Raw genomic sequence first — 15,431 nt, forward strand, 5'->3', positions numbered from 1 at the left:
CTATTGATCCAGGTTGGGATTTTTTTTTTTTTTTTCATTTGGTTTGTCGAGTTTTTTAACTTTAAAACTTTGACTCTGCCAAAATAAAGACCATGTAATAAAACGGTTAACTGAAATGTTCTTTAAACTGTCCTTGCCATGTAAAAATATTTATCTGGGACTACTCAGTCAGACATTTCTTGACTGTTGCAGGGCTTATCTGAGGCAAGGGAAATTCATCAGACTTTGAGACCTTTCAAATGCACAGGCAAGTACTTACTGTACCTTCACTTGGCAATTTGACTATTAAAAGGCCAAAGGTATACCCTGATAATTAGCAACTTCTAGGCACCTGTCAGATATAAATTAATATTGGCATATTTAACATGCAATTTGCTAAAATAGGTTAACAGCAGATACAAGAAGGAAGGATGAATTTTTCAGACAGTACTATATAGTGTTATCTTCTAAGATACATGAAACACAAATGGGACAAGATGTTGATTTTAGGACACTGAATGCTTGGAACTGTTCCTGGGTAAAACTGGCAGCCTTCTATCACATACAGAAAAGCATGGTACATTTACATAGGTGGAATCACACAGGTATGTGGCGTTTTGTTTATTTGTTCTGTGGAATTAGGGAATTTACACACACAGAAAAAACTCTCCGTTATCCAAACTGGCTAAAAACCCAATGGTGTTAAAAAGAATGTAACATCTCAAGATAGTGTTTCTTAAAATCTGAAAATTATTATTTTCCTTTCTAATTTTTTGATTTAATGCTATGTGCCAAATATATTATTTACCTATCTCAGAAGCAGCCACCGTAATGTTGTACCAAGGTGTCTCCTCTCTGTCAAAGATCTTGGCAGTCTTAATGGTCCCAGTACTAGCATCAATGGTGAAATACCTATCTTCTTCTGTGTTATGATCAATGAAATATCTATGAAGAAATAAAACAATAAATATATACTCATTGTAGTACGTATAATCCAAAGTAACAGAAACTACATAAGAACATTACTTTCAAGCTTTTAAAATCATAGAAATTTTTAAAAACACCCTAAGAAAAATTCTTTATTATGGAGACACCCAAAATAACCCCATATTTCATTTCTTTCATAATGTTACATTTCTTTTGATACATAACAAGGTTTCCACTGTGAGTTACAAAGATATAAATAGCTAACAGATGACATTTTACACAGCACTATACAATCCTGTCAAAGGTAAGATATACATCTATTTTGACTGAAAAGTCATAAAATGCAAAGGCAGAAAAGAAAACAGATATTAAGATATTATTCTTCTGCTTATTTGCTTGTCACTGCAAACCAATGTGCTCAGTCCCGGTACCTGTTTTGAAGCATGTCTCTTCTGACGACATGATGACATAAGTCATTTTGAACGTAACCCTTACAGACTAGTCGCAGAAAGGGCCGATTCCCAGAGCTGCAACCGACACTAGCCTAGAAGCAGAACTAAGCAGCCCTGCTTAACTCCCTTGGCTTCTGGGCACTTTCCCTAGCTGAGAAAGTAAAAGCCTTGAAATGGGTAATGGAAGCAGAGGGAGGGAACACAGAAGAAGAGATTGACAAGACCTTTTTTTCTCAAAGCCGGAATAATTTACAACAGCTTTTAACAAATGAAGCAATTACAGACCCCTATCAAGCCTTCTTCACTAACTTCAGACTTGATGAAAAACATAAGGAAAAAGATTCTAAGTCTTTTATACACCATAATTGTTTTTCCTGATAATTTGTCAGCCCTGCTTTCATTCTGTGAAGTTTTTAATATATGGAAGCTATATATAGGTCAAAATGATTTATTTGTCACATCCAATTGCTCTTATTTCTATATCACCAAAAGTGTAACTGCCAGCTAATAAAAAGTGGTACACATAAGAGCTGCCAAGCTCAAAAAAAATAAAAATAACTTCAGTTTTATTTCTCCCACAATGTACTTATTTAAACTATTTGTGGGAAGGAAAAACAAACAAGCAAACAAACATTTCACTGAATGATATATTAAAGTAAGATATGACATGTGAAAAAGCAAAAGAAATAAAGCACTAGAGAAGGATGCAGCAATTTCAGTGAGTGACCTTAACTGGTCTAGGATAGGACATTCAGTGGAAAAGCCAGCTAAGATTTGATGACTTAGGTTAGATCTTGCTTGTTGGAGAGAACCTGAACCCACTTCTCTCACTTGCAAGAAGTATTTTACATCTGCTTTACAATATGCTATTTTGGCTTGTGGCACTCAAGATTTTCTTTTCATGCTTCCAGTATTTTCAGCAATTAAAGAACAGTAGGTCAGGCACTGGAAATCAAAGCAGCCAAAACTAGGCTAGAAAATAATTCCTTCTTGCCCGCTCTTCGTCTTTCCTTTCGACATCACGAAGAGCAAAACAGCTCCCATATGACTGTGGGAGCTGTTGGAGAGACTGCAGACCTCAGTTTCCACCCATTTTATGTTTCTCTGGAATAAGGATTTAACTTGCTGTCTCCATCTGAGCTACAGTCAGAACCTATGTGTGGTTCATTAACTACCAAAACCTGAGAATACCTCATTCTAAAATACACCAGAAGTGCTCAGTAAGGACACTTTGGATGTGCAAGATGGCAGCTGAAGTTGCTTTAGCCAAGTAACACACTCAAACTGCCTTCATATCTTTCAGCTAGATACTGGTTGCAACAAAGATTGTAATTTCCTTCCCCTCCTACCCTTCCCTCCACCTCTACTGAGCTGCTTTTCAATGCCTTTTCTAGACTGCAAAAAGGTATACTGCAAGTTTTGAATTTCAAAGAGTTACTTCAAAAGTGAATTTTCACCTTAATTCAGTTGACTGTTTCTTCTTCCTTAGAATGCATTCATTTAAAAATGAATTTATAATATTCACTGCAGATATTTGTTTAGACATTTACTCACGACAATGCTGTGCGAATTAGCATGCTTTTAACCACTAAATCAGCACATCTGAATTGCATGGCACAGGTTAATAAAGAGACTTAATAACAAGACATGCCTAGATAAACAGCTCTCCATAAACTGTTTACGTCCAAACCAGCAACAGAAACCAATCTTGAAGAAACTACATTAAAAAGGATCATGAATATAGAAAACCTATTAGTCACACTATCTGAAGAGAATCTGAAGGAAATTAAATACCAAAACTCAATCCTGCTAGCACTGAGAAATGCAACATGTGCTACCTTTTTACTAGGAGTCACTCAACAGAAGGGTGTTCCCAGCTTCCACCCATGTCCTTTTTCCTTCTTCTGACCAAAGCAAGCCCCTGGCTCCTGTGACGTCGTTCCTCACTTTCTGTCTTTTAGTGAAGCAGTGCTTCAGCGGCAACAGATATTCCCACCATTTTTACTGAAAACTAAAAGCGTTTGTGTGAATTAGGAACTAAAGAGAAATATATATGCAAGATGGGCCTTAGGCAGAAGGGCACTCTACACATGTTTATCAGTTTGCGATATTAAAGTAGTCAGCCTCTAATAATACAGACTGCTTAAAAATGGAGAAAGTTTTAAACGGTGCTAAAGGAGTTTAGGAACATTAATGATTTCCAAACCTTCTAGGAGGGCTTCTGAAGCTAAAACCCATAAGCATTTTCAGAATCTCTCTCCCTAAATTCTTCAGTCTTAAGATAATATTAACATCAGTTTGTCCCTTGACAGACAAGTGTCATAGTCTGTTACTAGTCCAGTATGTCTCTCTCCAGTTAGTGTGTTTTAAGGAAGAGCCTCGAGTTTGAGTTTTTGTTTTGCATTTTTGTCTTTTTTTTTCTTTAATCAAGTCTTTAGCTTATCCTTTCATTATGCTGTTTTTATTTATTACCCTATTTACCAACTGCAAAGAAGAAATCTGTTATAAATTTCCACTCTGGCTACAAACCTGCTATTGCTAATGAACTTCCAAAGCCATGTTTCAACCAGATATGGATTCACAGGTCACAGTACTTCTTTGGGTTTTCCTACTGAGACACAGGTAGATAGCCATTTCTCTAATAACAAGTGAAACTGGTTACAAAGAAGCGCTTAAAAAAGGTCATGGGAAGAGGACAGATCTTCTGTCAAACGAATTACACCTTCTAAAGACTTATCAATTAGAAATCAAATGCCATTATAAGGAAACTTGTTTAGTTAAAAATTTAAGCAAAGAAACTTTCTCAGAAAGAGATGCTCCAACTCAAAGTATAGAGATATTTTTCTTCTTTTAAAAAATAACTTCGAAAAAGAAGTGTAAGCAACAACTGCACAGGGTGAGGGACGGAGGTATACCAGGATGGACAGTGAGAGAACTGATCATCTGCAACTCTCTGTGTTTGGCCAGCTGGAGAGCAACAAGAAATGGCCCATAGTGGGACATAACACTGGTGCATGCTTTTTATCTTCTCTCTGCCTCCTCGCAGCAGCACTCCTCATGAACCTGGGAACCGGCAGCATCCCCTTGAAGCCAAATGAGGCAGTGGGGAGACATTCTGTTGCCATGACTGTCTTGCACTACGCTACCTCCCTTCCAGGGCCAATCTATTTCCCTGCAGTTCAAACAAACTTCTCCAGAAGAGAAAAACAATTGTGAAGTGAGAGTCAGAAGTTGGCTGCCAATACAGCAGGTAACCAATTTTCTCCCTGCAGCGTGTCTGGTAGATTAAGGAGACTTTGGAAGTTCCAGAGCTCCTCAGCAGAAGACTACTACTGAGAACTACAGCCTTCAACTGTGCTTTCCAGTCGTGAAAATGAAATACATTTGAAGAGAGCTTGGAGAAGGTAATCCCTCTGTTTACCTTTCCTTTGCTTTTTTTTCAGACAGGCGTAGCATAACTTTGAGAAAAAATACTGTTCCTCTCAGAGCATTTGCAGGAACTGGGTTTGATATGCTGTTCCCACTGAGTTAGCTCTGGTGCTGGCTGCCAGCTGACATCCATCAAGCTGATCAGCAGTACTGTGTTGTTTCCCATACGGGACTCCCGGCTCACCTCTCGTACCGAAATCTCAGCTCCGCACAAGTGGCAGCCTTCCCTCTCCTTGTCCTGAAGATGTGAGGTGGCAGATCCCGGGAGGCACAGGGGAGTTGCAAGCAGTGAACCGCTGCCTCCCAGCACAGCCTCTGAGCGGCAGCCGCTACTGGTTTGCATTTCATGCAGAAGTTGGCTTCCTGCTCTTCTCATTCCCATCCCCTATGCATTGCTAGCTCACTGCTTACCTTGGACACTGGAAAATGGGAATGCTGCTCATTTGAAGGAAATGAGCCATTTCTGTATACACATCTTTTCTAGCTGACAATTTCTGTCTGCATGTATTAACCACTGATCATCTTTTCTAGCTAATTCTGCCAGTAAATGTAGGCTAAGAACAGCCCACACCCTTAGAGGCATAATTCAGAAGTCAAAGCAAGATAAAGGTTTGTCTTCTTTTCCTGACTTCTCTTCAGAGGATTACAACTGTCCAAATGCATTTCAAGTAGATGTGTTGATGGCAGAGCTGTTACATCGAAGTTGCTTTTTATTCAGAGAGATTAACATTCAGATTCCAATGCTGCTAAGAAATAAAGTGCAGTCAGTGTCACATAAGAATCACTTTTTGTTCCTAAAAAGGTTTACCAGCTAAAGAATGGTCTTCTACTTACATATTTTCTTTTTTTTTTTTTCCCCTCCTCATACTAAAGACTAAACCAAATAAAACCAAGATTGATAGATTTAGGCCTATTTATTGGAGTTGAATGGCCCTGTCAAAAGACTACACTACAGAGATGTTCAGATATGAAGGCTGACTCATAAAACCATAAAAGAATTTTAAATACTGGAGGCATTCTGAAGTCAGTGGAAATTATAGAAACATACAGATGATGTCCTGGCATGAAAAATCAGGCTCTCAGAGTCACCATATAAAGATGATTTGTCAGTGTTTTCTCTCACAGCTCTAAGTGAGGGATGGAGGTGGCTCCGGTTGCTGTGAGATTTTGACCACCATCCCGAGCTGGATGCTTCCTACTCAGAACAGCTGTCAGAACAGCTTACCAGTTCCTGCACAGAGAGGTGGACATTTTTGTTAGTGGGAGGTCTGAGACACATAGCTTGACAAGAATCCAAAATAATTTGAGGCCTCAGGGAACAGTCAGCAACAGATCTCCCACCTCAACACTATAAAGTAATGTTTTAAAATGGTTTCTTCCTGTGAAGACAGACAGAGAATCAGGGAAGAAACTGGAGAAAAATTCCCCTCTTTCTCCAGCCGTTCAAAATAGGGCGTCCTTTTTCCGTTTTGATTTACTGACAATCTTAGAGAAGAATAATTCCAGAGGAATACAGAGAGCAAACAAATGAAGGAGATGAGACGGAGGAGGACACAGCTCCTCTCTGCTAACTGTGAGCCACTGACATACCCTGGTAAGATATTAGTCTGTCTCTGTAGGTGTTGATCACAGGCTTATGACAGTGTCATGCTTTGAGGGTCTGAGAAGAGTGCAGGACAGATGTCTGCCTTTGCCTCCACAAGTGCAGGGTGAGCAAGATCCGGGGGGGATGTTCCCCCACGGGGCATGCGAGGGAGGGACGGTAACTCTACACGATGGCACTGATCTCAGCAGGCTGCCCTAAGCACAGCTAACAAAGCATCCTGTGCACAGGATAGCAGAAAACAAACTGACCTTATTCCACTTATATGACACTCAAAGAGCAAGTAAGACAAGCGAGTACAACTAGGTGAAGAGGCTTTTATATTTTCCAGCAGGGGATCAACCTTATCCCCTCTCCCTACTGACAGTAGGGGGGAGCGGCATAGAAACTGATGCTGAGCTCAGAGGACAGGAAGAAAAAAAAATATTAAAAATACAATTTTCATTTTCAACCTTGCCCCCCTGATCCCCTCGCACAGCTCTCTCCTGCACCTCCCTTCACTTAATATACTGATCTTGTGTGACCAAAATTTGAGTGACTGAGTTTGAATCAGAAGTTCAAGTTTTATTCTACCTCTAGTAAATATAAACTTTACATCAGAAAAATAGTCTACAACCAGAACACAACACAGTGTCTTTATGTCTCCACAACACTTTATGTCTTTAAGGTTCTCAGAAAGAACAACAGGAGTACATGAAACTCCATGGGTATGTTCTTTCATCTACATATGAGCATGCCTCTTAAAATACCTTTTGCTGAAAATTAACACGACTTTCTAAAGGCTGATGCCAGAAAGTATTGAACTTATTTCTATCTTTTACTACCAATGCAGAAAAAGTTAAAATAAGTTTCTCCGCCTACTGCAGGAATTGAAGAACAATTTCCTACACCACATAAATTGTTATAATCCTATGTACTTGTCATTCATTAATTTTTCAGTATTCGATCTGAAAGAAAGGAAGAAGAGGCTGTCAATTTAAATCAAACTAGGGGAAGGCAACTTTGAATTCATTACAGCTTCTAGATACCAGGTATGGTGTTGGAAAGCACATTTTTGTACTCATTAGTGTAACATGTATCATAACCATTATGATACATCATCCATTATAAGGCAATACCATAAAAACATTAGAAAAGTGAGAAGCCAGAATCAGGGCTGACGTACTTTTATTCTTCACTAACTTAGCACAAACTTAACAGTCTGATATTCACAAAAAAAAAAAAAAAGAAAAAGCAAGAAAAAAAAAGAAAAAAAAAGAAAAAGCTTTTTCTGACTTTGTTCTTTTTGTTTGCCACTTTGTTTTTATTGTTTTGTTGTTGGTTGGCTGGTTCTGCCTTTCCCAGAAGTAAACCAATTCCTTTCTATAAAAGAAAACCATGTGCACTTTTATGTTTCATATTTATTTCTTCTGTGTTTTACTGCTTTTTTAACAGTAGTGTCAAGAGCACAGTGAAGGAAGAAGTTAATTTTCTAATGACATCAGGAAGGCAGTAGGACGACTTTAGTTTCCTACAGCTAATCGATTTCAGTTCTAGCGGATAAAATTCATTATAGTAAGGTAGATTACAGACTGGTTATGGTCCAACACAAAAATGATTTGAATTCCAATGTATTAATAGAACAAAACCTACTCAACCTTCCAAGGATCCAACAAAATATAAGGTTATTTTTAACCAACCCACAATAGACATCATTCTGAAAAGGGAAGGTGCTTACATTTCTTATCGTTTGACACTACCATCACATGGAAAGTGCTGATCAGTACCCGTACCCTGTTCACCGGGAGTCTTCTGTTAAATAGCTGGGAAGAGCCCATTCCTGCCCAGAAATGCAAACAACCCAAGTCAAACATAGTAAGTGGGAGTAAAAAATTACCAGAGGCGACAGAGGCCCCATCATTAGTGCTCAAACAGTGATCTGCCTCCTGTACCAGTGCATGACAAAGATTGCACAACAGCAACAAAAGCAGTGAGCTGACGTTAGAGTATTTCTAAAATAGTATGACTTATTTCTCAAAAACTACTCTTACCAGGGTACAATGCTAATAAAGACTTTCAGTTCCTTATAGGACAGTATCAATCTGGGATCGAGCTAATATGAGGGAACTTGCCCATGTCATGCAACTATTTTCACTATTATATGAGAGTTTCAGAAAGTATCATGGTCTTAAAACTATGCCTTTGCTCTTTTCTGAATCACTAACTTGGAGGAGGCTTAGGGAACAGAAGCAACATTGTTTTTCTGAAAACCACTCCACTGAAAACAGACCAGATGCAGTCAGAAAGCTCCAAGGATCATCGGGAGTATGTGTTGTAGCTAGATGGACTCGCCACCCAAAAATCACCTACAAGAAGATGGCAGGGTTTCGACAGGCACCACCGCTGCCCTGAGGCAGTACTAGCAGCCTAGGGCTGCTCCCAGTGCACAGACGCAACTTGCCAATTAAAAGCTGTTTTCACCCCTAATCTCCAGGAAAGTCTTCTGTGTATGGGTTCAGGAAGAAAAAAGATCATTTCTAAGTAAATATGGAGAGATTTAAAATGAATAACATACTACAATAAAATTATAATTAAAGCATTTAATAGTCATACTTTCTTTCATATTGTACGGGGAAATTTCAAGACCTGCTTGCGCACTAGGTATTATTATAAGACATGACTTAGCCCTAATCTTTTCAAGCAACTAAAGACTTTAGTATGGAAGCAGACTACTTGACACAATGCAATGAAAGGGGATTAGTTTCTCATAAATGTTCCAACAAGGCAGTAATCCCTGTGAATTAATTACAATTTAGGATGTCTTCCATTGATTTAGAACACATTTTTTAAAGTAAATCGCTGTTTTTCAAACCACTCAAAAAATCTTTATCTTTAGAATTAATACATGATGGAGTTTTAATATCTTTTTTATGCTTTCTATGATTATGTTTGCTTTTCATATTTCAAGAGAATAATAATCTTTTATTTCAAAACATAGTATTTTAAAAAGTTTCCCTGAAAATGCATTTCTATCTATTTGAAGAAAAAAACCCAACAAACCCTTAAAAAGAAAAATCCTTTAAAACAGCCCAAATTGCCAACCAGATAACATCTGAATAAAAGAAACCTCTAATAGCTACATTTGTTCTTACAGAGGCTCTTTTGTTGGGGTTGAAAAAGCAAAAACACTAGTACAAGCACTGGCACAAAGTCAGTGCCCTCTGAAGACTGTTCAGCTCAGGAACAAGCTGAAATCACTGTGATGAAATTGCAGTGAGGAAATAAGGACAAAAAAGCCCTCAGCTCTCTCTCTACTGATAACAATAGAGGTTCTTATTTATTTTGGGGTTTAGCTCAAATAACTTTTTTAAAAAGATTTCCCTTCAGCATTTTAATTACTGTAACTACTCCTCTAACCACTATTCTGGTTATAAGAATCATTCCTGCCACCAAAATCAACTGTTACTTAATTGGGCAGTGACCAAATCACAGCACTGTATCTCTCTCAGCAGCTGGACAGTAGAGAAGTGATATGGTTGTAACTGTGTGTGCCTAATGCTTTATCAATCTCACACACAGCACTGAGCGTCCTCATAAAGTGGAAAGGATGCCCAAGTGGATTAGGAAAAACTGTTAAGCAAATCGCTGCTCCGTAGCTTGTCCTGTAGACTCACAGCACTTGGAGATGTATCTGAGCCATTTGGCTGAGGAACCATTACTCCATTGCTCCCCACAGATCAGCTGTGCAGGTCCTATCTGTAGCTGTCTTCCCTGGAGGCTGTGGGATCTGCGCCTTCCAAAAAAGTGACATCGAATCTTCCTGGTTTATTTTTATAATCGCTATTTTTATTTTGAATGAACAAGGAACTGTGTGGCAGCGAAGGATAGACGTGATCTCATCACCCTCAGACTACCTTTCAGACGAACAGCGGAGGCGTTTCTTGCAAACCAGCACAGAAGGACGTAAGCGCACTGTGGGCACGCTTGTGAGAATAACAGCCTCCTCCGAGCCGCTCCTGTGCTCCCCGCTGCGAGCGGCGCGTGGGGCACGACCCTGCCTCCCGTGGAGCAGCAGCTCAGCCCGGCCGGCCTGGCCCGCTTCTCCGGTCACGCGCCACTTCCAACCCCGAGTTTCCCAAGCCGTGACCCAATCCTGAAACCACACAAAGCCCTTCTGCACCGTGTCAGCGTTCGTGTGTGAAGGGAGGTGAGGGAAGCGGGGGTTAAAGCTGCCCGTTCCCAGAGCAGCCCTTCTCCTCCGGCAGGAGGAAGGTCGAGGAGAACCTAAGGATGCACCAACCTGGTCTGGTGCCTCTTCAGAGACCCAGGCACCAACGTGTTAGTCCAGGCCTCGGAGGATCGGCGTCTTCATGAAAAGCCCGCCCGCTCACAAATGACATTCACCATCAGTTCCGCTGACATGGATAAAGCCTGGCTGGGAAGTGGACCTGGTCACAATCTAATGATCTGTCAAGGATATCTGAGCTGCTACTGCCCTCGCCGAACCCCTCCAACACGTAACTCAGGGCTGGCTGCTTTCAGAGCTTCACGATTCGGTATGTTTTGCTAGCACTTTATTTTTTTTTCTCCATTGAAACAGAGAGAGATGGAAGGAACAATGCAAAAAGCAATGTCAATGGGGGGGAAAAGTAGGATAGACAAAGGTAAGGACATAATATGGATATTCAATATTCTGGCCTCAATCACTGGTTACAAATTCCTGTTTGGAAAAAAAAAGACCAATAAAAAAAAAAAATATTTGGAAATATTTTTCCTTCCAATCCCTCCATCTCCAAATTATTGCCCAATTCACCCAGAAAAATCTATTTCTGGCCTTCCCAGCCTTTGTACAAACTGCTGCTGCTTCCCTTTTACAACGGTTGTCTTACCCCTTTCTAGACAAAACTCTTAGGTGCCACAGATGGCTGAATTATGGAGGAACTAGCCAAATCTGTACTTGCCCTTCCTACTCCCAAACTACCATGATGACTAATCTGTCTGACTGTGTTAGCTGTTGTTTCAGAATTATAGTATTAAAGCTACAGGCACCTGGCAGCTATTTTTAGTGAAATTTTCTCATTTATGTCATGATTTACACACAAATACCACAGTGTCAATTTTTCAAAGGCAATAACTTGCTATGAAGAAATTGTATATATTGATTGTCTGACACTAAACATTTTGAATCTTAGGCTATTAGCACAAGAGAACCATAAAAATCTGATGCTTTCATTGTTCTGCAAAAATTGTTTCATCTTACCAAGACTATTACACATACCCAGCAGATTTCAACTCAGTCAGGAGACTAAAAATGCCCAATTAGCTTAAGAAACACTGTTTTCCAAGTATATAGTCACATGATTTCCACAGAGGCCGTATCATTATGTCATAAAAAGGAGTAGCATCAAATATGTTTTCATGAAGAATTTTTTTTTCTGAAACATTTTAAATCCACTTCCATCTTCAAGACAAACATTCATGTATTGTTTCACAAAATTCTCACACTGCACGTCAGTTCAGAAAGTAACTCATTCTACAAATGAAGCCAGTAAAAAATGTCACGTGATCTTATCATAGATGAAAACATGTAACTGAAAACTTTACTCTAAACCAGTAATGAATTCAAACCCCAATTCCAGAGTGTCCAAGGTTAAATCCAAATGCTTTTAAATTTGGAAGAAGTCAAATTAACATCCATATATATATATTTGACATCGATGCTTTTTCAAGCTTGTTGTGGGGTTATTTCCAGCTTGACTTCAGTTCCTTAGTTCAGACCATGACCTATTTCCAAGCCAGTTCTGTTAGTATAAGAAGTATTCTGGCCAGAGCAGTGACACAGACATCTTCCTTTTTTTTTGCCCCCTTTTCTTTTTAATGAGAACATTTTCTTTAAGAATGAATTTCATTAAAAAGACTATCAAAATCTTTCCTTCCTAGTATGTTACGTATTCATTTAGTTTTCCAATGATGTATCTGATGCTGCAAGTTTTTGTTTCTCAGCACTTCTCTTTGCCCTGGACCTCGCAGTTGGAGATGACATGACATAACCCTAGCAACATCAGTGGCCTGCACTATTACACCCATTCTATTCTTTTGAAACCCCACTAAAACTGAAGCATATTATAAAATAATGGCTTCCTCCTCAAACACAATTTTGCAAAAATTATACTGCTTGTCTGTGAGGAAAGGCATACCTAAACAAGTTCATGTCTTCCACAAGCACCTGGGCCAGCTACGGTGGGGCAAGCGTGCAGAGGACCAGCACAATACTGGCACGACAGGGGAAAACCAGCATCGTGATCCCGATCAGACTTACCACTAGTGGCAGGATACTGACTGGCAGCAGGGCAGCGAAGCGCACCATTTCATATGATGTGGTAACAGATACTGGCCTTGTTCGTGGGCCGTTTGGAGAGGTGCTGTTACAGGAACTAGCGCACACAGACCTTTGCTCAGACCAATGGCTAGATGGCAATTTTAGCGCAAACCAACAAAAGGCTGAAGATTACATTATTAAATCTAATCCATACAGACTGATCATGACACTGTTCTGACCTATGTGTCCGTTTATGTACTAAAATAAAAAACATAGTTTCATACATCCCAGATCTCATTAACCCTTTAGCTGGTGGAATTCAATCCCGTATAGTTTGGACATACCATACCTCACTAAACTGTTGGCAGTGTCAGGATCTTGTGCCGTTACTGTGCCAACAGCAGTCCCGATCTTTGCATTTTCATAAACTTCCATGACATAGGAAGGCATAGTGAAAAGCGGAGGTTCATCCACATCGCCAACAATGATCTTCAACATTGTTACATCTTTGAATGGTCCCAAGTGCGAAAAACGGAAATCAACGTGAGTATTTGCTCCCTCTATATTAAGTGTATATGATTTCTTTTTTTCGTAGTTGAGCGGCTGTTGGCAGAAAAAAAGATTTATCAATGCCATTCTATGCTTCAGTTTAGCCTGCTAGCACGAAGTTTCCAACAGTCTCAGAACACAGGCATAACACTAAAAGAAGATGCATACATGTAGAATTTTTTTTTTAGAATTGAAATTATTATAACAGTATGGTATGGCAGAATTCCACTACAACCAGTATCGTTCTTTGTGGATCTGACAGCCTGCCTGAACAGAACTCAGTACAAGTATTCAAGCCTTTGATCAAGGCTAAACTGGTATTTTGTATCACCCCAAAGAGTGGAAAAGTAGTACTTAAGACAAGAGATATGAGGAAGGCAATGTGTGATTTCTCAACGTCAGCGTGTATTTTGTTGATAAAATCTGTTGTAAATTTGACTGATGATGTATAAGAAAAATAGATAGTCAGGATTTATATATACTATGTTTCTTTGATTTCTCCTGTGTGTATTGAAGTACAACTAATTCATTCTCTTAACTCTAATAGGATGAGACTTTTTTGTATTTTGCTTTCTCTGTCTCCCTTTCCTGAATGTAAAAATAAAAATTTTAAAGCCATGGAAATTTACCATAGTCTGATAAATCTATTACTATTAAAAAAAAGAGCTAAGTCATCTACTCAATTAAATCAATTCATAAAGAAATACAAGTTTAGTAAATTCTAACTGTTGTTCATTAATTTATGATGTATTTATGTTATGAGCAGGTAAGTATTAAATAGTAATTTGCATTGCTCTGCAGCACATATATTCTAAGATTAAAAAAGTTTACAAAAGGATTGCAAATTGTAACTATTGTGCCTTTTGGAAAAGTAAGTTTCTACTGACAATGACTGGATTAGGTTGTATAGGAAGATTAATTTCTCCCAGAAAACACATGAGGAATAAAACAGTCTTGTTTTCTTTCTTTTGTGTAGTTACTTAATCAGACAATACCAACACTTTTTTTTTTGTCTAGAAATACAAGAATAATCCATTCAGATAATCAGAAAAAGCTGACATTTCAACCATAGCCAAAGCAGTTTTTTACTTTCATTTTCTTCCTTCTTCTTCCCACAACATCTCTGAATTAAGGAATCAGATACTGGGACATAATAGAAGAAGAGCTTACTCTCCTGCACTGTGATTCATAGAGCTTAAAAAACAACACTATTTTCAACGTTGAGGTATTTTAGACAGAAAAGACACATATTGTACTAAGGTATACTATTATCAGAAATCACAATTAGTTGTGGTGGGGTTTTTTGGGGGTTTTTTTGTTTTTTTTTTTTAATTTTCCTTGTTCTCTCCTGAGGAGAAGTAAGGAAATTTACAAAGCAAAGCAAGCTCTGTGATATTCCACATCTTTGAACAACTCACAAGTCCAGTTGTTACATCACTTTTCCTTTTCCTTCTTATAAAATATTAAAAAATTGAAATCTGGATACAATTCGAATTAACAGAACTGTATTTTGCTGGGCTTCCGCTTAAACACTGTGCATGTTAAAACTAACATTTATCTTACATTTGAAGAACAAATTGGGCCCCCACTTATAGCCTGTCTAATGGTGTGCTAAGAAACTTCTCATAGACTCATTCATTATTTCAGGTAATCTGAGCTGTTTACCAGTAGGAGCTTTTTATTCCCCTCTTTTTTTTTTTTATATTTTATAACCTATTAATCATAACGTTCATCTTAAAATACCTAAGCTATTCTAATGCAGCAAGAGTTTGGGAATAAAAATGATAATGCAAAATAATTTATATTTACAAAGGAAATATTTCAGCTGTCCCATCAAATTCACAACAGGACTCATTTAAGTCCAAATAGCCAAACAGAAAGATGTGGCTCTGTCCTGTCTGACCCCTTGCTCTCTCCAAGAGAAGCAAATACACAAATAAATGACTTGTAAAGACATTCACTTGTAATGTGTAAAACCTAAGTTTAAATTCTCCCTCATTTAACTCACAGAGAGGCCTTGAATATCAGTCGCCTGTCTCAGTCATTAGCTGTAGTATTTTCCTGTCTCTCTAGAAATCTAGATAATTTCTAGATTTACTTAAAATTGTCCCAACATTGAAGTTCATTAACTCTTTCCTGAAAAGAAAACAAAACATTTAGATTTTAGATGGACCTAAACAGAATTTTTGTTCAT

The 15,431-nt window shown here is 38.5% G+C and overlaps 1 protein-coding gene across 12 annotated transcripts in view; it reads right to left on the reverse strand.

Annotated features, from left to right (window-relative positions):
• Window positions 1-15,431, reverse strand: part of CDH18 (cadherin 18) — a 506,683-nt gene that overhangs the window by 34,296 nt on the left and 456,956 nt on the right. For all 12 annotated transcript variants that reach the window (XM_069808908.1, XM_069808906.1, XM_069808901.1 and 9 more), the window contains 2 exons: window positions 13,038-13,291; window positions 788-924 (listed from right to left, as the gene is read on the reverse strand). In XM_069808908.1, the coding sequence (XP_069665009.1) occupies window positions 788-924; window positions 13,038-13,291 (391 nt within the window). The remainder of the gene's footprint in view (window positions 1-787; window positions 925-13,037; window positions 13,292-15,431) is intronic.

Source organism: Haliaeetus albicilla, chromosome 21 (assembly GCF_947461875.1).
Source record: "Haliaeetus albicilla chromosome 21, bHalAlb1.1, whole genome shotgun sequence".
NCBI classification, from domain to species: Eukaryota; Metazoa; Chordata; class Aves; order Accipitriformes; family Accipitridae; genus Haliaeetus; species Haliaeetus albicilla.